The sequence below is a fragment of the Pimephales promelas genome, chromosome 23 (assembly GCF_988280905.1).
Source record: "Pimephales promelas chromosome 23, fPimPro1.hap1.1, whole genome shotgun sequence".
Taxonomy (NCBI): Eukaryota; Metazoa; Chordata; class Actinopteri; order Cypriniformes; family Leuciscidae; genus Pimephales; species Pimephales promelas.
This window is the reverse complement of record NC_142791.1, coordinates 12,213,793-12,233,860: the sequence shown is the minus strand read 5'-3', so window position 1 is coordinate 12,233,860 and position 20,068 is coordinate 12,213,793. Positions and strand designations below refer to the sequence as shown.

The 20,068-nt window shown below is 36.8% G+C and overlaps 1 protein-coding gene across 1 annotated transcript; it reads left to right on the top strand.

The window, feature by feature from the left end:
* The first annotated feature begins 317 nt into the window (after nucleotides 1–317).
* Nucleotides 318–15,333, top strand: dhx29 (DExH-box helicase 29). Its single transcript, XM_039675440.2, has 27 exons — nucleotides 318–620; nucleotides 901–974; nucleotides 1,622–1,735; nucleotides 1,823–1,952; nucleotides 2,041–2,180; nucleotides 2,337–2,477; nucleotides 2,560–2,686; nucleotides 2,781–2,936; nucleotides 3,957–4,128; nucleotides 4,208–4,328; nucleotides 4,410–5,012; nucleotides 6,211–6,354; nucleotides 6,442–6,618; nucleotides 6,719–6,859; nucleotides 7,158–7,302; nucleotides 7,455–7,575; nucleotides 8,099–8,183; nucleotides 8,619–8,707; nucleotides 8,796–8,924; nucleotides 9,383–9,458; nucleotides 10,152–10,376; nucleotides 10,570–10,706; nucleotides 10,790–10,880; nucleotides 12,989–13,306; nucleotides 14,641–14,772; nucleotides 14,927–15,023; nucleotides 15,157–15,333. The coding sequence occupies exons 1-27, from the start codon at nucleotides 467–469 to the stop codon at nucleotides 15,210–15,212; spliced, it is 4,095 nt and encodes a 1,364-aa protein (XP_039531374.2). The 5' UTR covers nucleotides 318–466; the 3' UTR covers nucleotides 15,213–15,333.
* Nucleotides 15,334–20,068: the final 4,735 nt, after the last annotated feature.

Genomic DNA, 20,068 nt, shown 5'->3' with positions numbered 1-20,068 from the left:
GCCGCGTCGAACGTGTGAACTGAGCAACGAAAATAGACAGTGAAACAAAATGTGTCTCTCTAAAATATTAACAATAACAAATTCCATAATACATTGTATTTAATCAAGAAATTTATCGTAATTTGAGTTTGCTATTAAATTACTTTTATTTTGTGATTACAACTTTTAAAGAGACTTTAGTTTTGTTAGACTAGTAACGTTACAATTTTGAATATGTGCATTCTACTGTCCTTTTAAATTTATTATTTTTCCCTGTTTCTGTCTCTCTTAAGAAAATAAAGTTGTTGTTTTTTTTCTGAACTTTTAATTTGAAAGAAGAATCTGTAGTTTCAGCCTTCACGGACTCTCTTAGAGTTGGTTAGCTGGCTGTCAGCACAGTCTTCTTCAGCATTTTCCAACTATGAATTTGTGTTTATAGAAATGTTGATCGGTTTGTGCACTGATCACTAACAGACACTTGAACGCGATGGGTGGGAAGAAAAAGAAGTCGGCAGCGGTCCCCACGAGTGTGCAGCCGGCTTCTGTGAACGCGACCAATGCAGCATCTGAACCCACCGGCAAAAAACACCAGCAGAGACCCAATCATGAGAAATCAGCCTCGAAGGAAAACAAACCCAGAGGTCAGACAGCCTTTTAAAAGTCGAATTGCTTCTAATGTGTGAGGAGTTTGATGCATAAGACACTCACAAGCATTAATTATGACAATATGAATCAACCTTTGTATGACATTTCTACCTATTTGAATGCAGATACACAGTGTAGTGTAATGTAACAATCAATGAGAGTTATTATACATTAAGTGTTGCATTGTTTCACTGATTTACGTGATGTACAGAGTCAGAACAATCTTGACAGTTTGTCTGCAAATGTCTTTAATATTTGTTATTTCTTTTATTGTAGCTCCCAAGACATATGGTCTTAACACTAATGCACAGACGGACACAAACAGTGTGGCTGATAAATCTATCCTGAAGGTATGTCTCACACATTCATATAATTGTTTATATGTTCATAACTGAAAACCTACCCGGTCTAAAATTAATTGTTACAATTGACCTGCATAAACAAATTCTGCAGACATTTGAACACATCAATTCCCTTTTAAAAGTTTGGGTCAGTATATATTTAAGCAAGGAGGCTTTAAATTGATCATAAAATAAAAGAAAAACATTTCAAATATTTTATTTTCTATTTCAAATAAATGCTGTTCTTTTGAAGAATCCTGAAAAAAAATGAATACCACAGTTCCCACAAAAATATGAGGCAGCACTTGTTTTTAACATTGATAATAATCATGCGTCTTGAGCATCAAATCATCATATTAGAATGATTTCTGGAGGATCATGTGACACTGAAGACTGGAATAATAATGCTGAAAATTACAGGACAATTAAATTTTAAAATGCACTATAGAGAACAGTTGTTTTAAGCTGTAATAATATTTCATAAAATTACTGTTTTTACTGTATTTCTGATCAAATAAATGCAGCTTTAGGGGAGCATATGCGTAAAAAAAAAATCAAAACTTCAATAAAACCCCAAACTTGTGAAAGTTATTGTACACATCAATGTCTGTTATTAGTATTAGCAATATCAATATCTGTTTTTGCATGTCTCAAAGGTTGTTATCCATCCAGAACTGGAAAGGAAGGTGATCAAGTTGATCAATGATTACAGGCAAGAAAATGCTGATAAAGGACCAATATCTGGAAGAATCACCTCCAAGAAGTTGCTGGTAATTCTTTTCCTTTTTTGCAAAAAAAATAAAGAATATTATTTATTATCTAATTTGAAAGGACCATCATCTACCATTTGTACACAGGATTTGTACACAGCCTTGCAGAAGTTCCAGTTTAAGACGGAGCACATCGAGGAGGCCATGAAGAGCAGCGTGCTGTACGGAGGAGATCTTCACTCGGCGCTCGACTGGCTCTGTCTGAATCTCAGAGACGGTAACAGCTTCTGATTGCAGTCATAAACTTCATAAACACCAGTTTCTGCTCGTCAAACCTAAACTGTTTAGCTTTTCTGTGAATAAAGATGAGCTACCGGAGGGTTTCAGCCAAAAGATGCAAGATGAGAAACAGAAGACTCGCCCTAAGTACCAGCCTCCTAAAGACGACAAGAAGCAGCTGGTGCCGAAAGAAGCCCCCAAAGAGGAGGAGAAACCTAAGGCAAAGGTGTGTACCGATGCCTTGTTTCAGACAGTTCAGACTTTGATCGTTGAAACTGTGCGGACATTTTACATTCACAAAACTGCTATAATACACACTACATGAAACATAATATCCCAAAAAGCATATTAGGGGCACTTTAAACATTTCATTTGATGTCAGAGTCCTGTAAAAGACGGCGGTGGCAGTATGAAGGAGTGGATACTTCGCTACGCTGAACAATCTGAAGATCAGAGCAGCGAAGAAGATGAAAACACGGACACAAGGGTTTATAACCCAGAGTTGGAAGAGAAGTTTGATCCTGTGAGTTTTACTGAGTCTAGATTCTGTAATATGCTGCTATAACGCCTGCAGCTTCCCATAAAATCCCATGCTCTTCCTGCAGAATGACAGATACCTGCTGCTGAGCGCTCAACTGTATGATGCCAAGGACATGGCCACAGGATCCAAAGCCAAGAAGGACAAAGCAGGGCAGAGGACCGCACAAGATCGCATCAGAGTCATCCAGCAAGGTCGCGGTGTCTGAGAATTTGTTAATTGTATAGATAGAATGTGAGGAAGGGTTACTATGAATTTGTTTCTTAATTGTGTTTGTTTACATTACAGAAATGAAGTCTTTGGAGTGTCATCCAATGTTTAATTCAGCTATCAAGGTTAAAGACACTCCTAAAGAGGAAAAGAAGCCAGTTACACTCACTGATGGAAAGGAGGAACTCAACTTCAGCCTCTTTGAGCAAGCAGACTCGCCACCCGCAGAAAAAAGTAAGAGAATTTATTTATTTGGTTTAATGTATATTTATTTAGTGCGTTAGTTTTATTTTGTGGTGTTTTTTGTACTTTATATTGTTGTTATTTTATTTGTATGTTGCAGTCTATTTAGCCTATATTGTTTTTATTTTATGCAATGTTGTTATTTTTTATTGTCTATTGTTATTTTACATGATTTTGTTTTGTGTTATGTTGTTTTGCATTATTTTATTTTATTCAATTGTATTTGTCATTTTATTTTTATATTTTACATTTTCATTTTTCTATTTTAAAATTTTTATTCTTTTGCTTTATTCAGTTTATTTTGTTTTTTATATTTTATTTTGTTACTTTATACTGTTGCTATAAAGTATGCTTTATAGCAACTGTATGCTGTTTATTTAATTTTTATGCAGTTTGTTTTCTTCACTTTATTTTAGGGCTGTCAAACGATTCATCGTGATTAATCGCATCCAAAATAAAAGTTTGTGTTTACATAATATATGTGGGTGCACTGTGCATAATTATTTTATATACATGTAAATACACACACATATAAGAAATATTTTCATGTATATACTGGATATAGATTTATATATAATTTATATTGTATATAAATATTTTGTATATAAATAATATTTTTTTTCTTAAATATACATGCATGTGTATTTATTTATATATATATATATATATATATATATATATATATATATATATAATAAGCTCAAACTTTTATTTTGGATACGATTAATCGTTTGGCAGGCCTACTTTATTTATTTAGGCTTTTTATTTTTTTACATTTAATTTTATGTTTGTTATTCTACTATTTTTATATTTTATCTTTTATTTTAAATTCAAGCTAGTGTGTATTTTGTTTGCTGTCATAATGTAAAATGTATTTTATTTTATTATTATTTTATTTTTGTGCTTATGATTCGGTAATGCCTAGGTTCATTGCATCACAGATATTAATGTTTCTTTTGCATCTCTGATTTTTAACCCCGTCAGTCTGATTTGTCATTGTTGATTCCCTAGCGGAGAAAAAGCAGAAGGAGCCCAAAGACATCCGAAACTTTGACTACACCTCAAGGAGCTGGACTGGCAAGTCTCCAAAACAGTTTTTGATTGATTGGTGCAGGAAAAACCTTCCGAAGAGCCCTCCACCATCCTTTGACAAAGTTGCAGTAGGAAGATATTGGAAATGCAAGTATGTTGTGTTAAAATTGCATTTTTGATTGTGTGCTGAATGCAGGTTTGACAGTCTGGTTATTTGTCCTTGATGTCAGAGTGCGCATTCATAGGCCTAATGACGTTTTGGAGGTGTGTCCCACTATCCTGACTGAAGACGGCATGCAAGCCCATCACTTAGGAGCCACGCTTGCCCTTTATAAACTAGTCAAAGGACAGGTGAGTTTCAATACAGCTCTTATATTAGGCAGATAGATGCTTGCTTTATGTTTCATTCATTTCATCTTTGATCTCCATTAGTCTGTGCATCAGCTGCTGCCGCCCACCTACCGCGACGTGTGGCTTGAGTGGCGAGATGATGAACAAAAAGAGGAGGAGCAAACCCTCTCCGCCATCAACAAACCACGTGACCAGTTCATCGCACGCCTGCTCACTCGCCTCAAACAGCAGCAGGCCCTCCAACTGCAGTCCGAGCCTCAGGAAAGTCTCAAGGACGCTGAACCGGAAGACTCCTGGGAGAACCTGGACGTGCAGGAGGACCACGAGCCCCAGCACGGAGGAGGCCTGATTGTGGCAGAGGCGTCCCGCAGGCTGTTCCTCAAACTGCGAGGCTCTCCTGTGGCACGCAGACTGCTGGCTGAGAGGGAGCAGCTGCCGGTTTTCCAGCACCGTGAGAAGGTGCTAGAGGCTCTCCGGCGCCACCGCGTGCTGGTGATCGCTGGGGAAACGGGAAGCGGGAAGAGCACACAGATTCCTCAGTTCATCCTGGAGGATCTCCTGGCCGCTGGGGAGGCCGCGCAGCCGTGCAATGTGGTGGTGACGCAACCCAGAAGGATTTCAGCCACGAGTCTGGCCAGCAGGGTGTCGCAGGAGCTGGGGAGTGAGGACGGTCCAGGAGGCAAGGTTAGATCTGTGGAAGATGTTTTATAAAACTGTGTAAATGGAAAAACTTTGATTTTAATGTTGTTCATTTCTAATAAGTTAGATGGTATGTGAATCAAATATTTGGGCCAGTAACCGTAAAAGTTGTTGATTCAAACACCACAAGAGAGAGTCCTTGAGCTAGTGCCTATTAAGGCTTGCCAATAAGTTGTTTTATTTATTGTCCCTCAGGTGAAAATAATATAAATGAAGTATATGTGTATATACTACACCTCTTATATATATAATAATAGAAATATAGTTATAGAAATATTTATATAATTATAAATAATGTAAATATTAATACAAATGAATAATACATATAAGTGTACGTTTATTAAATGGGTCAATGGCAATGCTCTTTTTTTATTAATTCAGAAATATATTTAAAATTAATACACCTCTTTTATGATTTGCATGTTTTTTATTTCTGAATTAAAATTAATTTTGTGGTGATAATTGTTTTCGTGAATATAAAACTTTTAGTATTTAATTTTTTTATTTATTAATTATTTTTTATTATTTCTTATAATTTTTATATGATCTTATCTTAATTTTAACAAAACCGCTTAAAATGTATAAAAGTAATGTGTGAAAAATATTTGTCCACCAAATAAATGTCTTGTAGTGCAAGTAAAAGAAAAGCAGAAAATGTAATGTGAAGCCACTCCCCAAAAACATGCATATTTTGAATGAACAAATCATTACATTTGAAAAAAAAACCTTTATAAAAATGTTAAATGTATTAAACGTTGGTCCGCCAAATTGAGTCATGTGGTGCAACCAAATAAAACCAGCAATTTCATAGAGAAGGACCCCCTGCATGACTGTTTGTCAGGATCAATTTGTCTCTAAAAAATAAAAATATCAGTTAATTTGATTTTTTTTTTCATCTTATGTTGTTAGATTTCATGTGATGAGTGCCCCAAAAATGAACAAAATACCATGTATATATTTATATTTATATTTATTTATTTATTTATTTATTTAGAAAGCATGATTAAGATGCATTTACATGTGTAAGGAAACACCACATGATTTAAATTAATACTATTCATAATAATCATCTAAAAGGTTTTCAAATCCATATCTAAGAACTTGACACTTGCAAAATAAGTCCAAAGAACTCTTGACGGCAGAGACACCATGGGAACATTATTGTGGAATATTTGCATTACAGAATTCACTGTGTGGATACCAGATCCGTATGGAGAACCGTTCTGGCGATGCCACACGACTGCTGTACTGCACCACTGGAGTTCTGCTGCGCAAACTACAGCAGGACCGGCTCCTCAGCTCCCTCACCCACATCGTCGTGGACGAGGTCTGGCTCGCATACATCTGGAGATAAAGTAAACCCACACTTCGGGCTGGGCCATGTAACCCAAAAAATGTTGTCTCTATATTTTAGGTTCACGAGCGCAGCGTACAGTCAGATTTCCTCCTCACGATACTGAAAGATGTGGTTCATAAGCGCGCAGATCTGCGTTTGATCTTGATGAGCGCTACAGTCGACTGTCAGAAGTTTGCCAGCTACTTCAACCGCTGTCCTGTGGTCACCATACCCGGCAGAACTTTTCCTGTGGAGGCAAGATTACATGCATCTAAATAAATATCAACAAATACTGTATATTTACATAATGATTTGTTCATTTTGAAATAAATTCCAAATACACCTGTGGTGGCAGGTGTTTCACCTGGAGGATGTCGTGGAGGAGACGGGATATGTCCTGGAGCAGGACTCGGAGTACAGTCAGAAGTTTGTGGAGGAGGAGGACGAGGTCAGCATCAGTATCGCACAGAAAGGAGGAAAGACAGTTCAGCACCAGGTGAGCTGGAAATCTACTTTTCTTTTTTCAATAGAAGAATTTTATTAGTCCAAGATCCCAATTCGCATATTATTTGTCCTAATAGTTTTGGAAATTGGAGTTCTTCAACGAACTTAAACAGAAGCTCAACCAAACCTTCTTGACTCATGAGAATGAACCTCATTGGTTTCTTGCAGAAGCTCAAACGCGCTGCGTAACATGGGAATGAACCTCATTGGTTTGAACTGAATGGCGCATGACCCGGTCCTTTGGCGTGTCATTCCAGGCATATATTATTTTGTTCTTATATTCTCCTCAGGAGATGATTGTGAGGGACTCTGGTTCAGGCTGGGATCTGGGCCCTGAGCTGGATCACTTCAGTAGCCGGACACGACACGTCCTGCAGTACATGAATCCCAATAAGATAAATATGGATCTGATATTAGACCTGCTTGCGTACCTTGGTAAGATAACAAGTTATAGTGACTGAACATGCACCTTATTAGAATGCATACTTTATTATTAGTTAACACTCACAGTTACCTGAAAGACTGTAAAAATCTATTTGGGAAAGTTTTTATGAGTAAATTTGAGCTTCTCTGGTTCTTTTCCTAAGATAAATCACCTCAGTTTCGTGATGTGGATGGTGCAGTTCTGGTCTTCCTCCCAGGCCTGGCTCATATTCAACAGTTGCATGATCTACTGACCACCGACAAGAGGTTCAGCTCAAAGAACAGGTAAATCCAGCCTAACTTTGGGGCTTCATAGAGACAGGAACTAAACAGAGTGTTACTGACAGACTGTGGAGAGAGGTGCTGCCTGCAACAATGTAAAATATGGGAAAAAATTATGTTTTTTTTAACATTCAAGCATTAAAACCTATTCTAGTGGAGCCCAAAAAAAAAAACATGCTTTAAAAAGGGGCATAAAATGGCCTCTTTAAATTTATGTTTTGTGTACCATTCAAAAGTTTGTACTAATTATGTTTTTTTATCAATATAGCTGCATTTATTTGATCAAAGTACATTAATAACAGTACTTTTATGAAATACTTTTATTTCTTTTTTAATATATTTAAAAATGTAATTTAATTCCTCTGATCAAAGCTGAATTTTCAACATCATTACTCCAGTTCTGTCACATGAACCTTCAAAAATAATTTGAATATGTTAATATTTAATATTCTGTAGATGGCATTTATTATCAAATGTTATTTTATATATTTTGTAATATGTTTATGTTGTTTTTGTTAACATGTAGATACAAGCTGGTTGCCCTTCACTCCTCATTGTCATCTCAGGACCAGTCTTCTGCATTTACAGTGCCCCCTCCTGGAGTGAGAAAGGTACCGTTCAGAAGAGCACGGTATACATAGTTTTCACGTGACATCACAGCCTTATAAAAACACCAGCTGCAGGGCAAAACAAGCCTTTCCTCCATTCCCTGCCAATTATTTTTCCCAGGTTTGTACTAAGTACTAAAGTAGCAAGACAGTGGTATTAAAACACCAAATTCAGTATACACATGATTGATAATGCATACTACAGGCAAGCAGATGAACCCAGAGTATAAACACAATGTGCAGTTTCGCATTAATCGTTTTTCAAAGAAACATTGGACCATTAAGCATTAGTGATTGAAATAGTGTAGCGGGTGCAAAACGTTTTCCTCTTTTAAGCTGCAGTTCTTTGGATGTTTTGCCCAGGTCTCATGACTGTAAACCATGAATTACAATTCTGCACTACATAGTATGTATACACCATCTTCTTTTCTCTTTAAGATTGTTCTCTCCACAAACATCGCTGAGACCGGCGTCACCATTCCTGATGTGGTCTTTGTCATTGACACAGGAAAAACAAAAGAAAATCGGTGAGACGGGGCAGAAAATATCTGATATTAACTGTCTACGATGGAATGGTTTGAAATGTTAGCGGCTGTCTTCTGTTTCTTGTTTCAGGTATCATGAAAGCAGCCAGATGAGCTCTCTGGTGGAGACGTTTGTGAGTAAAGCCAGCGCCCTTCAGAGGCAGGGGAGGGCAGGACGTGTTCGAGAGGGCTACTGTTTCCGCCTTTATCCCAAATTCAGGTACAAAAACGATAGACTTTTCTCCCTGATTGTGACATATCTGAGTGAAACAGAACAAATGTAGAGCAGGACTTGATTTTGTCTACAGAGAATTGATTGGATTGTTGTGCTTTGCTATTGGTGGATTGGCACATACACCATCAGAGAATCAGTGACCTGTTTTGGTTGGTAATATCATATAGTTTATCTGGTATTTTAGGAGGAAAATTTTGCATCTCATGATTAGTAAATTTACATGACGATTCAGTTATTGCTGAAAAAAATTAAATTAGGTGGACAATATTGCACATTGAAAGAGTGCAAAATCAGCTTCACATTATAATACTTGGAATAGAAGACTCAAAACAGTCAAACTAATATTATAAACTGAATAAATCTCATTTTATATACCGTCACTATATATATTTATATATATGTATACACAAGTCATTCTCATGTTATTGTTTTTCTCACAACAGATTTGAGAGCTTCATTGCCTACTCCATCCCTGAGATTCTCAGAGTGCCTTTGGAGGAGCTTTGCCTTCATATTATGTTAAGTACTATGCTTTTCTCTTTACCATTTAAAAGATGTTTTAATGTTTTTGAAAGAAAACATATTTTATGCTTGCAAGGCTGCTTTTATTTACTCTAGAATACAGTAAATCTACATTATTGTGAAATATTACTACTATCTAAAATGACACTTTTCAATCATATATTTTGAAATTTAATATATTCCTGTGATCAAAGCTGAATTTTCAGCGTCATTACTCCAGTGTAGTGTCACATGATCCTTCAGAAATCAGTCAAACATGCTGATTTGACACATTTCGGTTACACTTTATTTTGATGCTCCCCTTTAGACATAATGTTGCACCTACATGTCTATTAACTCTCATTAGGGAGAGTATTAATAGACTGTTACAGTACGGGTTAGTAGAAATTGACATGTTGTAAAGTAACGCTAATTATAGTCAATAGAATATCTAAAGCGGACCATCAGTTCAAAATCGTTTCAGAGGAAGTTGCTTGGTGTTGTTTTAATACTAATGACTGCTAGTTGACATGTACAGTAGTTGCAAAGTTACTAAAGTGGATCATTGAAATGTTCTTATTATTATCAGAGTTGACGACTGTTGTGCTCCTTAATATATTTTGTGGAAACCGTAATGCATTTTAGGGATTAAAGCAGCTTTTTGCATGAATAAGACTGAATTCTGAAACCTATTTCTGTGTGTGTTAACAGAAGTGTGATTATGGCTCTCCAGAGGATTTCCTGTGTCAAGCTCTCGATGCACCTCAGCCGCAAGCAGTGTGTAATGCTGTCAGCCTTCTGAGGAAGATCAGCGCCTGTCAGCAAGATAGCCACACCCTAACACCGCTCGGCCATCACTTGGCTGCACTTCCTGTCAATGTCAAGATTGGCAAAATGCTCATCTTTGGTGCTATCTTTGGCTGCCTGGAACCCATTGTGAGCGTTTTTTCAGCATGTCATTCATTTCTAACAAACAAACAAAGAAAATTCTGTCATATTCGCTCCAAACTTGTATGACTTTCATTCATTAGTGGAACTTTGGTGTGCTTTACCTTTTCCATACAATGAAAGTCAATGGGGTCCAAAAACAACACAGAAATTCATAATGTTACATACGTTTATTTTTCAGGCCACTATTGCAGCGGCCATGTCTGAGAAGTCCCCATTTGCTACTCCAATGAGCAGAAAGGAGGAGGCCAACCTGGCTAAAGCTGGTCTAGCGGTCTTAAACTCAGATCACATGACCATCTACAATGCTTACCTTGGGTAATCACTCGTGTTCAACAAAACGGTACTTCATGGACAAAGGAAGTGAAATCGTTGTAATGAAGTTAGTGTTTTATTAACAGGTGGAAGAGTTCACGGGCCGAGGGAACGCGTGCTGAGATGGTTTACTGCAGGAGACACTTCCTGAATCGCACCGCCCTCATGACGATCGAGGTGACATCCTCTTACAGCTTCTAACACACTTGCTTATTCTTTGTTGAGTCATGATTATCTAACAAATGCACCTCTGATCTGCTAGAACTTGCAATGGTTGATCTGGGTGTGTGCAAAATATAATTTGAAATGTTTCTTTTAAAGTATAAAAAGTGTGTCCAAGATGAAGAGGTAGAGGAAAACACAAGTTATGCTTTTAAAAATGTAGTAAAAATTGCATTCTCGTTGGTTTCGTAGTTTTTTTTCATACATCATTTATATCGCCATTTATTTTAGATGAATGTCTCTGTGGTGTAACCAACCATCCAGTGATATTTTCGTATTACTAATATATATTATTAAAGTATGAATTCATATTTTTAGCTACTTTTTATTTTTATATTTAGTAATAGCTAATACTAATATCTAATATTTATATTTTATTTCAGGTGTATTTTAATTACCAAAAAGAAACAACTTTTGTTTTAGGTAACGTTTACAAGACAACGATGTACTAAAAACAGAATAAAAAATTCCTTTGCGTTTTTCGCGTACTGACGACAACTTTGTCAAAACGATCCCCATTCACTCGGATCTGCAAAAACTACCAGAGGATGTCCAACGCATTCTCATTCTAGGGCGTCGTATAGTGCTACTTTTGAAATTTCGTCTAAATCCAATGCAAATGGCACCCTTTAGCGTCAATATAACACGCACAGAGCTTTGTTCGGTAATGGGTAGGTTTAGTTCTGTGGTAGGTTTAGGGTTACACCACTAGGAGGCGCCTTCTGGTCCATATATATCTGCGTCTCATATTGACGCTAAAGGGTGCCATGTGCGTTGGAAGTAGACGAAATGTCAAAAGCGTCAGTATATGACGAATGGGCTGGAATGTGTAATAGAAACTAAAAACTTTGTATTATTCATGCCAGGCCAGTAGATGGCGATGTCACTTTGTAAAGAATCACAAAGCCTATAGACTGAACACGTAATCCATGTTGTTTACTTTGAGGTGTACCGATATTGTTTTCAAAAGTTTGTGTTTTCAGGCCCTCAAGAGAGACAATGTCACTGGAATCAATTTCAGAGTTTGTTTTTTTTCCAGCTGATGAATATTAAAAATGCAGCAGACAAAAAAATGCAGCGCACGCTTGGAATAAACCAAATGACACTGTCTGTTGGTGTGGATGCTAATATATTCTTTGATTATAGTTTTCTTCATAAAGTAGTTAGTTATAGTTATCGTTCTTGTTGTGAACAAGCTATTTTTACACAATATCATGAATCTCAACATTTTTGAATCACAAATATAATGAAGTTTACTGAAGTTAGTCCAGTTGACTTTTTTTTTTTTTGGTCTACAGGGGTCATAAAGGTTTACAGGAGTCCCAGTCTGTGATTTATTATTTCCTGTTTTGTGGTTTTCAGTCACATGATAACAAAATGACTTCCTGCATGTTGGGTACACCACACTTTTTTTTTGTTTTTCATTGTTGCAAAACATTTTTCAAATACTATTTTTTTTTTATTACTTTTTCAGAATCTCTTGATAGTTGTACCTCCTTGTCTGTTTCTTTTTTCACTTTAAGGCACTTTTGGCATTAAGATGTGTTTTGGTCGATCGGATCACAAGTGGACGATGCTAAATACAGGTGTAAACTGGGTCTAAAACGTTTTGAGCTTGTCCACTTTTGACCACTTCCAGAGGTAGTCGAAAACACATCAGTCCGGATTGCTTTCGTAGTGTAAACTCTCATGTGGTTGAATGTGTTCGATCGGCCACAAAAGCTGCTGCTCTCCGGGCGCGTTCATATGTAAAGTCCATGAGCTTATATCTTTCATTAGATCGAAATATCTGAAAAAAACAACAACATACATTTACCCGCCCATAGACCCTCCCCTCGAATAAATCAAGACATAAGTGGTTGAAAGTTAATTCCAGGTGTAAACATGGCCTCTATCACAAAAAATTAAGTCACAAAAATATAAAAATGTATGGAATAAATTTAGAAATTTAGAAATTGAGGTGCGTTCAACTAAATGTATGAAATTTTGAGTGCGTTTTTGAATAACTAGTGACAATACATTCAACTGACTTGTAACTATTTATTGTTGAACTTCCTCCTCAGGATGTGAAGAATGAGCTCATTAGGATGGTGGAGCAGGCCGGTTTCACAGCCTCCAAACCCAGCAGGACTCCTCGCCCTCGGCCCAGCGCCGAACCCAAAGCCCTCGGCTCGCTCTCCAAGCAGGACGTGTCTGTTCTCAATGCCGTGCTGACGGCGGGTCTGTACGACAGCGTGGGCCGTATCCTCTACACCCCCTCTGTGGACGTTCAGGACCGGGTGGTGTGTGTGGTGGAGACGGCTCAGGGGAAGGCCCATGTTCACCCCTCCTCCGTCAACCGCTTCCTACAGACCCACGGTTGGCTGCTCTTCCAGGAGAAGGTGTGTTGGGCTAGCTTTAGTATATGACTTGTGGCATTGTGTGTGTGTTTTTATTTTAATCCATCTCATGTTCGTCACATTCTAGTAAACTGGTACTCTGTGGAAGTTTTTTATTATTTGGCAATTAAAATTATAGGTGAAGCAAGAAATACTATTAGCATTGCTTATTTAACTAATGTGAACTAACCGCTAACCCACAATACTACACTTCTGATTCGTCCCGCACAGTTTGTGCTACAGAGATGGGTAAGATGGACCGGTCATTTGCTCTTTTTTTTTTTTTCGGTCTATCTATTAATTTAATAATTTATATGAAAATACATTCAAATGCTACTCATACACTACTGTTTAAAGGATTGGGGTCAGTTTTTGAAAGAAGTCTCTTATGCTCACCAAAGCTGCATTTATTTAATCAAAAATACAGTAAAAATTATTATTATTGCTAAATTTTCTATTGTAATTTGGGCTGAGCAACGATTAATCGTGATTAATCACATCCAAAATGAAAGTTTGTGTTTACATAATATATGTGTGTGTAGTGTGTATAATTATTTTGTATATATAAATTCACATGCATGCATTTTTTAAAGAAATATTTGCATGTATATACTTTATAGATATTTATACATAATTAAAATTCTATATAAATATAAATATTTGATATAGCAATAACACATTTTTCTTAAATATATACATGCATGTTTGTGTATGTGTGTGTGTATATATATATATATATATATATATACACACACACAAAATAATTATACACACTACAAACACATATATTATGTAAATTAATCATGATTAATCATTGCCCAGCCCTAATTGTAGTGTATTTTGAATTGTAATTTATTCCTGTGATGAAAAGTTAAATTTTCAACATCGTTATTCCAGTCTTCAGTGTCGCATGGTCCTTCAGAAATTATTATAATATGATAATTTGCAAAAACGTCCACAAAATCATGTGGTGTGACCAACATGCTGAGAAAAAAAACATACTTATTTTATAACAAGATGGTGCGGCGACTCAAAAACAATTATATTTCTGGATTTATTAAAGGCGTAATAAATACTTGTACCTTGAAATTTTTATTTTAAAACATTTTTGAAATAAAATGAAGTTGTTTTCTGAAACATTTCTAAAAAAAGTTCACATGAAAATCATATGAAACCTACACAAATACAAATAGTTCATTTCAAAGAACTTTTCACCTGCTTTTACTTTCTTTTTAAATGACTTTTCCTTTTCAGTATTATTGACACTCTTATATGTTGGACCCTTATCATTTGTACATTTGTGTATTTGAACCACTAATTTCTCATTTTGCCTACAGGTGAAATACTCTAAGGTGTTTCTAAGAGACACTACGTTGATCTGTCCTTTATCATTGCTGCTGTTTGGAGGTGATATTGATGTTCAACACAGGGAGAGGCTCATCTCTCTGGATGGATGGATCTACTTCCAGGTCAGGGAAAGGTTTTGCATGCATGTCCTGTTTTATTGGAAATCCATGCTTGGTTGGTTACCTGCTTTGCATTGATCACCTCATTTGGAGGAGCACTGAGGCATCACAAAATGGTTTGTCAAACTGTGAGATAACTCTGTTATCTGTTATTCAGGCTCCAGTCAGAATTGGTGTGATCTTCAAACACCTTCGCAAACTGATGGACTCCCTCCTGGAGAGGAAATTGGCCAACCCAAAAATGAATTTGGAAGGTAACTTTAACCGTACAACTAACTGGTTATTAAATGAATGAATCATTATATGTATAGTCCGTCAGTATTTAAACGCATACCTTTTTCGATCAGTCTTTGTTTTGTGAACGACCTTCATTTTTACCCCCCTTAGATGAGAAGACCATACAGATCATCACAGAACTGATCAAGTCTGAAAACATGCCCTGAGGAAGTGCCTGTTTGTATTCAGCCATGAATTGACTATGAATTAAATGTTGACAAACCTCACCGAGGGGTGAGACTGTAAATTATATTGCCAAACTATAAAAATATTTTAAGACAAACAAAATGTTTGTGGTATTCTTCAAATCCATTATAATAGACTGACTTGGTTGTGTTTTTACTATAAGCCTGTACGAATGCAGACGAACCGATCTTGTGGTGATAATGTTATTGTTTTGTTATTGCGAGATGTGAATGCAATATCAAGTTATGTGTGAAGTGGTTAAGATTCATGTCTCAAGTCTGACCATAGTTATCTCAAATAATAGACATTAAAGCTTAACTTGGGTAATGTCACTGACAGTGGACTTTAAGGATGGATCTTTCAAAAATCTAATCATATCATTCAGAAGAAAAAAGGGTGGTGCCCCTAAATGGACGGTGTGGCTGGGGAAAAAATAGGAGATGGGAGGAAAAATAATAAGTCAATGCTTTTGCATTCTCTCGCAAAACATTTTGCATTCCTCTGAGAAACTTTGTTTTCTCTCGCAAATTCTTTGCGTCTCCCCTAAGACCTTTAAGTTCCCTTGAGAAACTTTATGTTCGCTAGCAAAACCTTTTCGTTCCCCTGAGAAACTTTACGTTTACTAGCAAAACTTTTACGTTCCCTTGAGAAACTTTTACATTCGCTAGCAAAACCTTTACGCTCCCCTGAGAAACTTTACATTCACTAGCAAAACATTTACGTTCCCTTGAGAAACTTTACATTCACTAGCAAAACATTTACGTTCCCTTGAGAAACTTTACGTTCGCTAGCAAAACATTTACGTTCCCTTGAGAAACTTTACGTTCACTAGCAAAACCTTTACGTTCCCTTGAGAAACTTTACGTTCGCTAGCAAAACCTTTACGTTCCCCTGAGAAACTTTACATTCACTAGCAAAACATTTACGTTCCCTTGAGAAACTTTACATTCACTAGCAAAACATTTACGTTCCCTTGAGAAACTTTACATTCACTAGCAAAACATTTACGTTCCCTTGAGAAACTTTACGTTCGCTAGCAAAACATTTACGTTCCCTTGAGAAACTTTACGTTCACTAGCAAAACCTTTACGTTCCCTTGAGAAACTTTACGTTCGCTAGCAAAACCTTTACGTTCCCCTGAGAAACTTTACATTCACTAGCAAAACATTTACGTTCCCTTGAGAAACTTTACGTTCGCTAGCAAAACCTTTACGCTCCCCTGAGAAACTTTACATTCACTAGCAAAACATTTACGTTCCCTTGAGAAACTTTACGTTCACTAGCAAAACCTTTACGTTCCCTTGAGAAACTTTACGTTCGCTAGCAAAACCTTTACGTTCCCCTGAGAAACTTTACATTTGCTAGTAAAACCTTTACGTTCCCCTGAGAAACTTACATTCACTAGCAAAACATTTATGCTCCTCTGAGAAACTTTACGTTCACTCCCCTGAGAAACTTTGTTCGCTAGTAGTAAAACCTTTACGTTCCCCTGAGAAACTTTACATTTGCTAGCAAAAACTTTATGCTTCCCTTCCTCAAACTTTGGTTTTCCCAAGAAACTTTTTTTTTTTTATTCACCCATGAAACTTTGTATTCTCAAGCAAAACTTTGGAGGTCTTTGCGAGCAAATGCAAAGTTTTTGGGCGGAACGCAAACATTTTTGCGAAGGAAAGCTAAACTTTAAAACGCAAAAGTATTGACAAATATTTTATCTTTTCCTTCACCATGTTGCTTTAGGGCTCTGTACAAAAAAAAACTAGCTCTCACTATATGAATTATAGTCTGTTATTTGGACTCACTTAAAGTTGAAATTGAGTTACATGCTTTCAGGCTCCACATTAACATCCGTCTGCTTTAAAAGCCTATAAAATATTAATAATAGTTAGTGCACTTCCTGACAACCCCATGAAGGCAAGGCAAGATTATTTATAGAGCACATTTCATACACTATGCTAATTCAAAAGTGCTTTGCTCAGAAAGGAATTAAAATAATCACAGAATAAAACAAGGGGAAAAAACGTTTAGTTACAGGAATTAAAAAAGATATAAAGATGATCTTGAGATATAAAGATGATCCGCACCCCAAATATTTGTTCGGAGGCTCTAGGACTGACTGCAGTCTGCACCCCTCAGAACATATTTTAAACAGTCAGTACAGTACTCATTCAGTAAATGCCAAACAGATGTGTTTTGAGCTGGATTTGAATGTGACTATTAAAGGAGCACATCTGATCTCCTCTGGTTCCGGCATAATAGCTAAAAGCAGACTGGACCATGATTAATGTGAACCCCATATTTCTAGCTGATGTGATCCTAATGATCTGAGTGATCTGTTTATAATAAACAACATCATTTCCAACAGGGAAGATAGATCTTGAACTATGTGTTAATTCAGTGTTTCCCACTAGAATAGAATAGAAAAAAATTAAGCCCCTCTCAACAGTGTTGTTATTTTTAACTAAAACTAAAAATCATTTTTTGGTAATTGAAATAAATCTTAAACTAAAACAAAACATTAGATGAAAAACTTAGTGATAGTAAAGGTGGTGTAGAAGGTGATATAAAAACTATATTACCACCATGTCATGGTTACATAGAATTGACCACATAACTGGAAAGGACAGGTGGAAACTGTTGCAATGTAAAAAAAATTTAATATTAGAACATTTAGAGAAAACAATATGCACCCTAAAACTTTATTATCTTCTAAATTGTAGGCTACTAAGAACTCGTAGTTTCTAAACAGAAACAGCTTTGGACTCCTCATGAAGTGTTAATGTTGATGTGAAAGATTCCAACGCATACAAGAGCATGCAGCGCACAAGGAGCAGGAGCTTCGGTTGCCGCTGAAGCGCGCTCTTAAGCGCGCGGAGTCTCGAGGCACGCGACGCGTCGCTACAAACGCGCACTTGACGACAACGGTCGCGCGGTGATGCCACTCCAGGTCTGACAGAAACACTGCACATAGCCTAATACATGCTCACTCGCATCACTCCACCATGACCATGAAGACCTGCTTCTACACTCAGCGGTCTTATTTTATGGTAGGATTATTACAGTACGACGAATGAAAAAGGCATACGAATTTGCATGAGAGTCACTTTATGACATTTTATCAGCAGGATAATGGAGCAAGCCCAGACATCCAGTCACCTGATTTGTTTGATTTTGCCACAGGTGAGAAGTAGCCTATAGACCTGAGAAAATGACAAAGCAATTCACCTGAAAACTGAAAATATGTCATTGTGTTCTGTAATTGGCCAATATTGTTGTAAATATATAGTAGCTGGTATTATTCTACAACCTAATTTTTGTAAAAAATAAAAACTGAATACAAAACACTGTTTGTTTTTTCCTCCACAGGCGAGTGTCAGTCACCTGCCACACATGAAGTGTCGGAACACACTCTTGAGCTCAATCGACAGGTGGGTGTGTGAGACTAACACAGTCTCATCCCAAAAAGTCATATAACTGACGTTTTGGGACGTATTTTGACCATACGTCAATATCAGCCTTTTTAGGGCCCCCTTAAACGTCGGTAGATGGCGATCCCGGGCCGTCATACAACTGACGCTTTACCTTTAACGTCAGTTAGGTGACAGGTTAGGTTTAGGGTTAGGTTTAGGTATGGGGTAGAGTTAGGATCCCATAACCTCATCTACCGACGTTTAAGGGGGCCCTAAAAAGGCGAATATTGACGTATGGTCAAAAGACGTCCCAAAATGCGTAGTAGACGTCTTGGGGTGTTTCTTTAATTATTCCTTGCCTCCTTTTCGTCTCCAGTTTTGGGCTTTTCCTCTACCCAAACTTTATTCCCCTGTTAATATATCGTGTTAAAATCATCCCTTTTTTGCACTAATTTGCACTTTTTCATATTTTCCATTCATTTTGGTCAAGAACCCTATCGAGCATTGTATTTCTTGCCCTTAATCTGAGAAAAAAAGTTAATTTCTGTGAAAAAGCCTGTAAAGTTTAAAATAGTTTATGTGTGTGTCTCTGTGTTCAGTAGCACGGGTGTATCCATTCCACGCCTGCACAGGTCCGAGGCCTTTATATTTGCAAGCACACATATTACATGTAAACGTGATGTTGAACAGGCTCCTGAACACTTAATGTTTATCTTATTTTCTATCTCCCCCATTTATTTTCAATAGATGTTCAGTTTTGACCAATAAGCTCAGATCAATGAGGCTTACAATCAGTCAATTAAAAAAAAAAAACTGAAAGAAAACAAGTTGAATAACGAGAGATAAGCTATTTTTTGTTGGCCATTTATTTTTAAGTGTAACAATAATGGGAAAAATGATCAGATCTTTATTCCGAGAAATGTGATAAATATAAATGAAGATATATGTAGGATGTTTCTCTTTTAGTCAAAAATGCCCCTAACTGAAGAATCACCAAAATATCACACTTCATGAGCTCATTGCCAGGAAAGTGACTACTGTAGCCTACATGTACTGTTTCACTCCTCGGATCGACCAATGAAACAATTGAAACTGAAACTGCATGTCTTTTCTAAACAATCTTTTGTGGTTTATTCTTTGTCACAGTTGTGAAAGTATGGAAAATTGTTGGGTTTGAGAAATTGACCAAAGTTGCAAACACTAAAGTAACTGGAATTAAATAGCTTAATGTTGTGTGAAAAAAAAACACCTTTTTGACCCCTTCGATAAATGTCGGTCACAAATGTAACCGTGGGATCAAATCTTTTTCGAGAACCAGCGAACAGCAGAGTCATGAGAATATATGCTGCAGTTGCCGATTTCCTCTAGATAAAATGTGACATAACTGCAAGTTCACTTCCCTATTTTGTGTGTTTCTCAAATCTCCTCAC

What these genes read in the sequence shown, in the direction of transcription:
- dhx29 (XM_039675440.2), top strand. Translation starts at nt 467, where the DNA reads ATGGGTGGGAAGAAAAAGAAGTCGGCAGCGGTCCCCACGAGTGTGCAG. An exon ending in ATCTACAATGCTTACCTTGG is followed by an intron (nt 10,707 to 10,789) that starts GTAATCACTCGT and finishes TTTTATTAACAG; the next exon opens with GTGGAAGAGTTCACGGGCCG. An exon ending in CCCAAAAATGAATTTGGAAG is followed by an intron (nt 15,024 to 15,156) that starts GTAACTTTAACC and finishes TACCCCCCTTAG; the next exon opens with ATGAGAAGACCATACAGATC.